The sequence below is a fragment of the Muntiacus reevesi genome, chromosome 3, assembly GCF_963930625.1.
Source record: "Muntiacus reevesi chromosome 3, mMunRee1.1, whole genome shotgun sequence".
Classification (NCBI taxonomy): domain Eukaryota; kingdom Metazoa; phylum Chordata; class Mammalia; order Artiodactyla; family Cervidae; genus Muntiacus; species Muntiacus reevesi.
In genome coordinates, this window is record NC_089251.1 from 100162698 (window position 1) to 100174886 (window position 12189).

A 12189-nucleotide genomic window follows, 5' to 3' on the forward strand; every position below is an offset into this window, starting at 1 on the left:
GGAGAACTTAAGCAGTTACAAGACTTGGGATCACTGGTTGCAAATGCTTTTTCTCCCCATCCCGGACACTTGACTTGTACTGAGGATTTTTGTTGGAGGTTCGGCTTTGCTGGAGACTCAGTGGTTTAAGAATCCACCTGCCAGTGCAGGAGATGCAGGTTTGACCCCTGGGTTGGGAAGATCCCCTGGGAAATCCCATGGACAGAGGAACCTGGTGGGCTATAGCCCATGGGGACACGACCTGACTGAAACAACAACAGAAGCCCCTCACAGAGAAGCTGAAGGAGTGGAGGGTGGTTTTAAGGCAGGCTCTGGTGACTTGCCTTCTAAACTGCACTAGGGAAGTGGGTTGGGTAGTGGCCTGCAGTGAGACTTCCAGCCTGCTATTCAAATTCTCTCCCACATACCCTACCACTGGACACTCATTTAGCTTTATTCTTTCAGGACTGATGTTCTATCTTTCCATTAAGCCTATCAGCTACAACTATTGTTGTTCAGTCACTAAGTCGTGTCTGACTCTTTGGGACCCCAAGGACTGCAGTACATCAGGCTTCCCTGTTCTTCACTATCTCTTGGAGTTTGCTCAAACTCATGTCCATGGAGTTGATGATGCTATCCAACCATCTCATCCTCTGTCATCCCTTCTACCCTCAATCTTTCCCAGCATCAGGATCTTTTCAAATAAGTCAGTTCTTCACATCAGGTGGCCAAAGTATTGGAGCTTCAGCTTCAGCATCAGTCCTTCCAATGAATATTCAGGGTTGATTTCCTTTAGGATTGACTGGTTTGATCTCCTTGCTATCCAAAGGACTCTCAAGAGTCTTCTCCAACACCACAGTTCAAAAGCATCTTCTTTATGACCCAACTTTTACATCTGTACCTGACTACTGGAAAATCCATAGCTTTGACTATATGGACCTTTGTTGGTAAAGTGATGTCTCTGCTTTTAATACAATGTCTAGATTTGTCATAGCTTTCTTTCCAAGGAGAAAGCATCTTTTAATTTCATGACTGCAGTCACTGTCCACATTGATTCTGGAGCCCAAGAAAATAAAATCTGTCACTGTTTCCCCCTTTTCCCCTTCTATTTGCCATGAAGTGATGGGACTGGATGCCATGATCTTCATTTTGTGAATGTTGTTTTAAGCCAGCTTTTTTTCAATATCCTCTTTCACCTTCATCAAGAGGCTCTTTAGTTCTACACCTGTCTACTATTTTGTATAATTATAAAATTGTCCTCAGATAACTAAAGTAAGAAGGTAGAAGTGAAGCTGAAGATAACCCCAGTGGATGGAAAGTTGAATTAAATTTTTTGTTTCAGTTACATATTGCTGTATAATATACATCTCTAAAACTTAGTGTCATGAAATAAAAGTTATTTATTCTTTGCAATTCTCTGGATAAGCAACCTGGGTTCTAGCATAATTCTTGAGCTAGCCTTCAGTAGGATAACTGCAATCCGAGTTTAATAGGACTGAGGGGTCTGAGATGGCCTCACTAACATTTCTCACTGCAGGTCTGGTTCTGCCCCACGTGATCTCTCCTCCTCTGACAAGCTGGGCTGGGCCTCTGCACAGTGAGGGGTCTCAGGGTCCCGGGGGAGTGACAGTAGAAGTTGCAAGACTTCTTGAAGCCTGTGCTCTGAGACACACACAGCATCATTTTCTCCACCTTCTGTTGGTCAAAGCAAGTCACAAGGCGGTCCAGATGTAAGGGCTCTATTTTCAAGGAGGAAAAGGCTCTATCATGGAGCCCAAGCAAGAAGTGGGCTAATTAAGGGACATTTCAAGTTGGGATCAGGGACTTTACACAAACAGAGAACAGTGTGAGGTCACCTGGCACTGGGAACAGAGACGGGGGATATGGAAAGAGGCAGGCAAACCTGAAGAGAGTCTCAGGAATAGCTGGGGTGCTACTCTAAGTGCACTGGGTACCTTGAAACGTGGGCATCTGTTCTACAATTAGCACCAACACCATAGAAAATAAAGTTTGTTTAGAAGACTATAAAGCTTAGTCACTGCCCATCCTAGGCCATCCTGCTCTCCCAGCTGGAATAAGAAAAATGCAAGGAGAGTCAGAGAGACAGAAGAAAAAAAACTAATCTACTGCAAGCAGGTAGGAGTGGAAAGAAAAATCAGCGTTATAAACCCCACCCCCAATACACATATTCACATATCCACGTGCTGTCCCTCCATCATGGAGCGCTTCCTCTTTCTTTAAAGTAGATATTTTCAATCCTTCTCACCCGATACTTCCAATGCATCTTCCATTCTTTTTTTTTTTTTTTTTAAACATTTATTTTGTTGCAGTAGGAGAACTCTTAGTTGTGGCTTATGGGATCTAGTTGGCCACTGGATCATCGGGGAAGTCCCAGATTGTATGTTCTTATTTTTAGACCAATACTTCCCTTGCTTTTGTCCTGTCCTTTTAAAAAATTTCTGCAAGAATTTATAACTTGTTCATATTCTCTTATATTTAAGGGCACTTCTCCATTGATGTTTTTCCAAAAACTGATGAATACTCTTTACAAAGAGATGAATGGACTCGAGGTACTCTGTCCAGCACCGCTGGCTCACTGGCAGGACAGAGTTTGGGAAAAGAGGTTACAATATGTATCATTTTATACTTATAGTATAGAAGTATAAAAGCTAAACTTTTATAGTACTTTGCTAAGTCCTAAAGGGCTCCCTAGTTATAAGAAAATGCTGTTGTTACTGTTGTTTAGTTGCTAAATTGTATCCGACTCTTTTGTGACCCCCATGGACTATAGTCTGCCAGCCTCCTCTGTTCATGGTATTTCCCAGACAAGAATACTGGAGTGGGTTGTCATAACCTTCTCCAGGGGATCTTCCCAGACCAGGGGTGGAACCAATGTCTCCTGCATTTGGGGCTGATTCTTTACCACTGAGCCAGCAGGGAAGCCCAAGAAAATGCTGTAACTGTGTGCTAATCGATGCTACATTAGCTACTGGTTACTTTATACGAAGAATTGTATTTGTAAAAAGTGTCTAAAACCACACCGTAGCGCCCCAATGTTGGAGCCTGTCTCTGCAGTATGCACCTCTCCTCTAGAGCACAGAATGTGCCCAGCACAGCTGGGGACCATGGTACACGCTTTGTAAGTGGAAGAAGGATCATTATCATGACCATCCCTCCCAGAGGTAGGAGTCCAACAGGAATGCTGCTCGATCCTTCCATCTGGACACTCGTCATTTGGGGCTTGTGCTGTAGTCTGTGACAAATGGAGAAAGAAGGAAGGAGGGCTATTTTGCGTTTGTGCTCAGTCGCTAAGTCACATCTGATTCTATGTGACTCAGTGGACTGTAGCCTGCCAGGCTCCTCTGTCCATGGGAGTTTTCAGGCAAGAATACTGGAGTGGGTTGCCATTTCCTCCTCAAGGGGATCTTCCCAACTCAGGGATCAAACCTGTGTCTCCTGCATCGACGACCTGCTAAGCCATTGGGGAAGTGTCAGTACAGGTTCTTTGAAATACGTCAACAAACAAATGACACACCCACCAGCACCAGGACTCTTCTGAGGCCAACCATCAGAGACCACAAAGTGGGCAGGGAGCCAGTTCCCGGAAATCCCTACCCCCTTCACCTGTAACAGTTGGAATAATCCTTCCACTCATTAGCCTATGAAATTACCTAGTCCATAAAAACTAACCACACCCAATTTCCCAGTCCTCTAGCCTTCTGAGATGGCCCACACTCTATGGAGTCATTTCTCTCTAAATAAATCCACTTCTTGGCTTCCTTGGCGGTGCTAGTATAAAGAATTCACCTGTAATGCAGGAGATGCAGGAGATACAGGTTCCATCCCTGGGTCTAGCAGATCCCCAGGAGAAGGAAATGGCAACCCACTCCAATATTCTTGCTTGGAGAATCCCATGGACAGAGAAGCCTGATGGGCTATAGTCCATGGGGTTGCAAAGAACTGGACATGACTAAGCGCACACATACCTACACCTATCCAAAAAAGAAAGAAAGAAAAGAAGTCTGCCTCTTATAATACCTCTGGATCCTTATTCTGTGATCGGCATCAGACAAACCCATATTCTCTTCCATGCAATACTCATTTGAATAATTGAATATTCCCTGTTGTAGAATATACTACAGAACTGGTTGAGTTTCATAATGCTAACCGAAAGGAAAATTTGTCTCCAGTAATGATACTACAATGTGTGGAAGCTTTAGGGACTTGCACACCATCTCATGGTTTTGAACTGTGTGGGTAGAGACAGAGTTGACAGATTAGTCAGGGATTTGTCAAGAGTATTAATTACAAACTTTGAAATCTTGGTCAGTGAAAGTTCATCATATTCACCTTGTGAATGTGATCAAAGTCTTTTCAGTACTGATTTGATGATGCTTAACCACAGTGTGTAAAGAATGAAGGTTTTCATTAGAAAATACTGATGCAATAAAGCAAGTTTTAAGGAAAGATGGATTGTTAGACTATTAAAATCCATGTTCTTTCCCCACCTACTCCCCATCCCCCCTTGGGGAGCCCACTCTCATTGTCTCTGAACACCTCAAGTGGCATTTTGAACTGTTGCAGAGAACTATCGTCTTAACAGCATTAGTGTAACTCAGTGATGACCGCCACCATGAGGGCAAAGGTGGGGTTGGTGTAAGTGATGTTTTAAAAACCATAAAAATAAACCATAAAAACCTGGGGGCTAACTGCAATTTGGTGAGCGAAAGAAATTTATAGCTGGCTGAAAACTTGAAAAATGGAGGAGTAAATTGTGTAGCTAGTAAGTGGGAAAGGAAAGTAGTTCTTCTGCCCTGCCCTTGTCAAGGTTTAGGAAAACAATCTATTATGTTTAAGAACTTTTTTTTTTTCCTGGGATGTAAACCATGGGAAATAAAATAAAAATACACTCACTGCAGCTCCTTCAAAATCACTGGCCTGCATTTCCCTTTCTCTTCTGCAGGAAAAGCTTATCTGTGCCTTCCAACTTTTGTCAGGACACAAGGGTGTCAGTGGGGTTCCTTTGTGTTATATTTCGTGTGCAGGTATATTTCCTGCACAGCAGCGGGGGTGGGAGGTGCACAAAGGTACCAGTGCATGGCCTTGGTCCCCCAGCTCCACTGTGCAGATGTTTCAGGAACTGTGGTCTCTGCCAGCCAGGGGTGGGAGGTGCCAGTCAATGGAGAAGAGCAGAAAGTCTCCCCTGGTTCACCTTTTTCTGATGCTCTTGCTCTTCAGTTGCCTCTGCGTGCCAGAGGGTGGCAGCCCAGTCACTCCAGAGGTAGAGCGAAGGGAAAGGGAAAGAACTGGAGGAGAGAAGGGGGGAGGGGAGGGGAGCGGCTGGAACGGGGGATTCTCCGGGTGTTGGGCTCCGGCTCCCAGCTAATTTGGAGCCCACACCCACGGCTTGGCGGATTAAGCTTGCTTCTGCTAGACTAAGTGTCAAGAGCTAGGAATTTCTAAGATGAAGAAGGTTTGTGACGGTGACCAACAGTCTCCACCCTCCTGGGTCCCAGGAAATCGGAAGGGATGCTCGTGTCAGCGAGGCTGGGTGTGCCGGCTCTTGCGGGTGGCAAGGCGGCAGGCACCAAAGCGCTGTGAGGAGTGAGCCAGCATCTCACCCATTCCTCTGTGTTGTCTTTTGCAGTTGCTCCATTTGTGCGACTCAGTGAAGGATGATGCCCTAAGGGTGATCTCTGCCTTTAACATCTCACACGCCTTCCTCCACGCACCGATCGCTGGACTCGCCAACCCAAAGGCCGCCTGGGTTTTGTACCCAGCACCACAGCATTCCCTGGCCGGGGAAAGAGCGCGGTCTCCGCGGCCCAAACTGGGAGCCAAGTTGTAAGCGGGTGGGGCGGCCAGGGTGGTGGCCTGCCCGCAGCTGCCAGAGTGTTTTTCAGACGCCTGGAGCTGGGGCCCGAGGCCGGCTGGCACGCGCTGCGCCGCGGCCCTCGGGGATTTCGGTCATGGAATGGGGTTCCCGCTGAGGCTGGCCAGGCCACTAGGCTCTTGGGAGGCGGCAGCCCCGTTTCCGATCCGGAACGCGGCTTTTATCCTCCCCAAGTAACCCCGACTCGCCGGGCCATGCCCTCTGCCGCCTAGGGCACTACACCGAGTGGGCTTTCCTTTGGACGCGCTCCAGAGCCGGTTGCCATCCAAGGTCTTCCGCTGCTAGTGGTGATTCAGATTCCCAGTGATTTGGGAAGACTGTGGTGCTGGATGAAAAATAAATAAAAGTCTAAAAATGAAACGCCCGTAGGCAAAGGTTCAGTTCAGCAAGTGACGCCTTCCCAGCCGCCCCCCCTCCCCGTGGCCCTGCGAGGAAACACAGGAGCCGGGAAAGGGGAGTGTGAACCTGGAGTCTTGCTCTGGGCAAAGCATGAACCCGGGCGCGTCCCTCCAGGCTGGCAGCTTCCGGACTGACCGCGAGACGAAGCTCAGAAACATTTTTTTACCAAATTAAAGTGTAATGTGTTCTTGAGAAGAGCACAGACAGAGATACAGCTTCGTAATGAAATTAAGCGTGGGGAAGGTTCCCGCAGCTTGCAGAGCACGGGGAGGTGAGCGAAGCGATCCACTGTAGTTAAGTTGGTTTCGGGACTTGGAGAGACACGCCTGTGGTTCCAGGGAGGGCCATAGATGTCGCCCGACTTCACTCTTGCTTTCAGTATATGCCCTCCGTTTTCCCTCTCCCCATCTCGCGGAGGAGGCAGAAGGGGACACCGCTCTGCTTCTGTCCGCAAGGGCAACATCCAGGACAGGAGTCAAGACCTCACACCTACCCGCCCTCCCCTAGGCTGGGGCTCTGCGGGAGAGGGCGTCAAGGGTACGCCGTCACCCGACGCCAGGCCCTTGGTCGAAGCTCCTCAGCACAGTCTGGGTTGCGCGGACTGCCACCTCCGAGCCGACCGCCTGCTTGTGGCCCAAATAAGAGCATATAGCCGGCTGCTTTCTCCGACTCCTTTTTTTCTTTTTTTTTTTTTTTAAGTGTTCACAGGGTCACCAGAGCAGACGACGCGGGGGCGGCGGAGCTGCAGAGAAGCAAAAAACAACCATCAGGGTTTCTTCTGTGTGGTTCTTTTCCGGTCCCCGTCTTCATCGTCCAACCCCACGGAGAGCGCGGAGCATTCGGGCGCGCGGCGGGTTTGGGGCTCCTCGCGGGCACGGAAGGTTGGTCTCTTTTCCCCGAGTGCCGTGATAGAAGGTTAAGGCTCAGACTTTGCCTGCGGCCGCCACCTGTAGCCACCGATGGCAGTTTCAAGCTGCGGGCACCCGCGCGCGTCCTTTCCCTCCTGCAGCGAAATCCCGGGGTGGAGCCCGGCGCGCGTCCCTCGGCCTCCTTCACCTCTCTCAGGACTCATGGGAGGTTGCGCTGAGAAAACAAACCTGGGAATGTGCTGTTAATGTTCCGCACTTGCTTATAAAACATAAAAACTGACCAAGGTGGCCAGACGGCGGGATCATTCCTTGCTGACTTGCTTCTCTGCACCGAGGCACTCTTCTGGGGTTCGGGTTAGGGAGGCCCCTAAATTGAGTCTGTAATCTCCCGCGGCGGGATGTTCCATCTCCTAACCTATTTGCCCTCCATTACTCCGGCTGCGGGCGTCTCGGAAGGTAGAGATGTAGGATGCGCATTGAAAGGGCCGTAGGCGTGCGGACCACGGCGTTCAGAGACTCTGGTCTCCCGGGGAAGGAGTGGGAGTGGGGCTTCGGACTCTTAAGGACAAAGGGACGGGGACCCGCAGGGAGGAAGGGTGGGGTATATTGCGCTCTCCCTGCTGCTCTCTACGAGCCCTCCGAGGCCCTCGCGCTGCCTTCTCTGACCTTAACACGCCAAGGGACCATTCCTGGACGGTTCTCTGAGAGCCCAACAGTTCTCGAGGACCCAACCAAGTGAAGGCACCATCCTGTCTCCCATCTGGAGGCCACGACTCTTCCCAGTCCTTTTTTCTTAAAAGGATTTTAAAAGATTTTTTCATTTCCCTATTTCACCTGCTCAGAGTTCACTCCCAGCCTCGCAGCGGGGCTGCGGAAAAACGCATCCGGGGATCGCCCTGGGTCCTTTTCTCATCTCCCCATTACAGGCTTTACCTCTTACCCGAGGTTTGGCGCGGGAGAAAAGCTGGAGGCAGCTGGGGGTGGCTTTAGAGAGGGCGCCTAAGAGTACCGCGTTAGGCGAGAGAGAGGAAGGTAAGCAGTCGGCAGATGGGGGTCCAACGCGGAGCCCCCTCATCTGGAAGGGAGGAGAACTAAGAGACACCCCTTTCACCCTTGGACCTGCGCGTTCCCGAGGACCCACCCAGTCTCGGCGCCTGCCCCAGGACGGGTCAGAAGGGAACTCCCGAGGCAGAGCCAAGGCTCAGGGGCGCCTCTTGAGGCTCTCCGCGGGCGGCAGAGGCCCGACCTGGCTCAGAGTGTGCCCGGAGCGCCCCCTCTGTTCCACTCGCACGCCTCGGCCACCAGTGAATTGCGGGGGGTGTAGGGAGGAAAGAGTGTACTTTGGGATGGGGGATGGGGGAACGCAGAGCAGTCCTTAGCCCAAGTCTCTCCGGTAAACACGCCCGGCAGGGGCAGGGCCGACGGCGCGCGCAGCGGGGAAGTCGGCGGGGACGCCCCCTCCTTTACCTGTCCGAGCCTGCACGCGCCGGCGGCCGCGGCGCCGCGGGGGCGGGGCTTTCCAGCCCGCGCGCCGGGCGGGACTTAGCGGGGGCGGAGCCCACGGTGATTGGGCCCGGACCTGGGGCCGCCAGCCTGAGCTGGGCAGTAGAGTCGCGCAGGTTTCACTTCGCTCCGCGCAGCCGCCAGGTCTCGATCTTGCAGGAGCGCTCGGTCCCACTTCGCCGCAGTCGCCGCCGCGGTCCCCGGATTCTCACAGCCGCCCTGCGCGCCCTGCCCTCTGTGGCCAGCACCGTTTCAGGCTGCTTGGGTTCGCCTCTCTCTCGCCGTCGCCGCCGCCGCCGCCGCCGCAGCCGGTGCCACCGCCTCGGTGCCGTTCCCCTGGCCCTCGTCCCCCCAATGTCTGACCCTAATTCACGAACTGAGAAACGCAAGGTAAATACTTTCGAGTCCCGGGGAGCAGGCCGGGTACGGATGGAAGATTGGCGTTGGAGTCAGCACGGCGCCACCTCCAGCCCGCTTCCCGCGCACGTGCGGTTAGAGGCGCGCGTCCTCGTCCCGCGTGTTGTCCGGTGGGAGTCGGTCACTGGTGCGGGTCGAGTTCGCGCCGCAGGCAGGGGAGGGTCGTTTGCACCGAGGCTGCGAGCACTTAACGGCTCGGGCGGGGATGCGGCGCCCCGGGATGGCGAAACCTCTCCGTGCCGACTGGGTGAGGCGGCGCGTGCGCCCCACACTGGCTTGGGGAGCTGGGGGCAGCCGCGCCGGGCCAGGCTGAGAGCCCGGCCGTAAAGTCTCGCCCGCCCGCCAGCTCCGACGGGCCCGAAGTAGCGGCCGCGAGATACCAGCCGGTCGCGCGTCTCGGCTTTTTTTTTTGGGGGGGGGGCGCGGGCCCGTTGTGAAGGATTTACGGAACAGCGACGGTGATTAAACTGACGGGACTCGGCTTTTCTTTTTACTCATTCAGGCCGAAGTTCTGGGCTGCTGCTGCGTTCGTCCTCTCTCTGGGACGTGTCTGGGGGCCCTGCCCCGTCTGCGGGCGCTCTGCGGACGATGCCAGACGCAAGATCCACAAACACAGCGAGAGACAAGAGGGCCTCCTCCGACCGCCGGGGGCACGCGGTGGACGAGCCGCTAGTTGTAGAACCGGCCCGGTCCGTGGGGCCCGACCCTCTTAGTGATTCGGGTGTGCCCAAGCGCCGCTCGATCCACTCGCAGTGCTGGCTGGCTGGCTGGCTGTACCATGCCCTCGGGGGCCTGTTACTCGGGGTTGGCGTAGGTAGTGGAATGCCCGCTGGACCCCGGCGATGGGGGTGTGGATATATTTCTTGGCGGTGGTTGCGGATGTGCGCGTCGGTGGCCATTTGGTGCGTGTCCCGTGGCGCGTGGGGAGAAAGAGGGAGGAAGTCGGAGGAGAATGGGGGCTGCGGCTGGGGAGGGGTGGCCTTTAGGGTGCCCGCCCTAGCGGGCCTGGACTGGGGTCGGCGGCCGGGGCTGGAGTCGGGGGCCGGCCCTGCGGGTCCTGTTTTGTCTCCAGGTGACCGGCTCTTGGGGGCGGCGGGAGCTGCAGAGGCGGGCGCGGCGCCAGGACTGACGGAGGGGCGGGGCAGGGTTGGCTGGGCAGCCCCGGGCCCAGAGGCCCGGGAAACCTCCGCCGCCGCCGCCACCGCCGCTCCCGCCGCAGTCAGGGCCCGAGCCGCGTTCGGAGGCGAGTTTGTCAACAATCGCCTCGCCTTCGGCGGCCTGTTGGGCAGGCGCCGCCCCCACCGTCGCCACCGATTGGCTGCGGATCCGAGCGACCGCGCGAGGGCCAATTGGGAGCGCGGGCACCCGGCGCCGGCGGCGCGGGGAGGTCGGCGGTGCCGGCGGCGGCGGGCGCAGTGCGCGAGGGGAGGAGCGGGAGGAGGCGGAGGATGTTCCCGGCTGCTGCGGCCGGGGCAGCGCGGGCCACAGGCGAGGCGCGCGGAGCCCTCGGCTGCCCGGCGGAGCGCGGCGGCGGCGGGCGGACGGCGATTTGCAAGCTCTGCGCTGCCGGGGGAGCTCAGAGCGCGAGTCTCGGGCTTTGTTTCCCGCGCAGCCTTCGTGTGGACTGTCGGGGGGTTCCAGGTCGGCGAAGGGCGCGGGCTGGGCGCCGCGGGGCCCGGGCTCGGACGCGACTCGGAAGGGAAGGGGCGGACGTGAGTTTCGGCCTAATTGCCTTAGGAAGGGAGGGCTTTGGGGGTGCGGGAGCCGCGCGCCCCGATGCCGCTCAGCGTGAGGAGTTACTTGTGGATTTGTCTGGGGTCTCCAGGAGCCGGCTCGGGGACCTCCCTCCCATTCGGAGGTGTGCACCCAACAGCGCGGTGTACCTCGGAGAAGTTCTGTCGGGCTCGGTGTGGCGCGCTGCCCGCGCCCCCGCCCGCCGCTCGCCGCGGGAGGAGGGGCGCGCGGGGCAGGAGCGGGAGGGACTGCGGGCGGGTGGAGAGCCGGAGCCGAGCCGAGCAGCGCTGAGTTACAAACTCTATTGTGACGCACTTACTACGACTGACGGCCCTTGCCAAACCTTCCCCAGACTTGCTGTCCTCAGCACTTTCGGCAGAACAATGGGGCCGGAGCGGGGAACGCGGCCAGCCGCCTGCAATCGCTGCATCTGCGCCCGCTCCCGGGCTCCAGTGTTGTATCTGATCCGGGGAAATCAGAGCCCGCGGGGAGTTTCTGACTTATTCTAGTGGGCCCTGGGCAAAGAACACTTGTCAATAGACCTCAAACAAGCAGCCTCTTTTAAAACGTGTGTGTGTGTTACAGCACCAGTTCCAGGAGTAATTGACTTTGGTGCTGTTTTGTTTGGTGGCAGGAAGTTTAGTCCCTCTCCCCACCTTACCCCCCCCCAAAATAATGATACCTTTATTTTTAAGGTTACTTCTATTATTTTGGAAGATCCTATGGAGAACTACTCTATTAGTGATGACTTTAACAATGTTAAAGTATTGGGTGTTAATTCTAAGAATTTGTCATGAAGAGGTGAAAGTTTCCCCATTTAGGTATTCGTTGTAATTGTTAGTTTGCTTCAGATAACCCTAGTTTTAATTTTCCTTGCAGAAAAAAAGACCAAATGGCAAAGCAACCTTCCGATGTAAGTTCTGAGTGTGACAGAGAAGGTGGACAATTGCAGCCTGCCGAGAGGCCTCCCCAGCTCAGACCGGGGGCCCCCACCTCTTTACAGACAGAGCGGCAAGGTAATCCTGAAGAAGGGGACCGCTGCCCCCAAGGCAGCCCGCAGGGCCCGCTGGCCCCACCGGCCAGCCCTGGCCCTTTCGCTACCAGATCCCCGCTCTTCATCTTCGTGAGAAGATCCTCCTTGCTGTCTCGATCCTCCAGTGGGTATTTCTCTTTTGACACAGACAGGAGCCCGGCACCCATGAGTTGTGACAAATCCACACAGACCCCAAGCCCTCCTTGCCAGGCCTTCAACCATTATCTCAGTGCAATGGGTAAGCGATACCGGGGAGGCGACTGTGCATGTGTGGGTGCTTGAGTATCAGTCCATGGGTGTGTGGAGCATGTAGAGCAGCCCCTGTTTAGACTCCTTTTACTGATTTGTTTCATGTTCTGTTG

General features: G+C 54.5%; 2 protein-coding genes across 6 annotated transcripts in view; both read left to right on the top strand.

The window, feature by feature from the left end:
- The window catches only part of ACOXL (acyl-CoA oxidase like), a 346768-nt gene extending 340718 nt beyond the window's left edge, over window positions 1-6050 (top strand). Inside the window, exon 19 of the mRNA XM_065928874.1 lies at window positions 5627-6050. Coding sequence (XP_065784946.1) covers window positions 5627-5827 — 201 coding nt within the window. The 3' untranslated portion in view covers window positions 5828-6050. The remainder of the gene's footprint in view (window positions 1-5626) is intronic.
- Window positions 6051-8781: 2731 nt separating this feature from the next.
- Window positions 8782-12189, top strand: part of BCL2L11 (BCL2 like 11) — a 48029-nt gene continuing 44621 nt past the window's right edge. The window contains exons 1-3 of one of the 5 annotated variants that reach the window (XM_065929834.1): window positions 8782-9033; window positions 11674-11810; window positions 11976-12065. In XM_065929834.1, the coding sequence (XP_065785906.1) occupies window positions 11687-11810; window positions 11976-12065 (214 nt within the window). In that variant the 5' untranslated portion in view covers window positions 8782-9033; window positions 11674-11686. Of the gene's footprint in view, window positions 9034-10490; window positions 10773-11673; window positions 12066-12189 lie in introns of those variants that run through there. The other 4 variants (XM_065929830.1, XM_065929835.1, XM_065929831.1 and 1 more) reach the window with 4 other exon arrangements.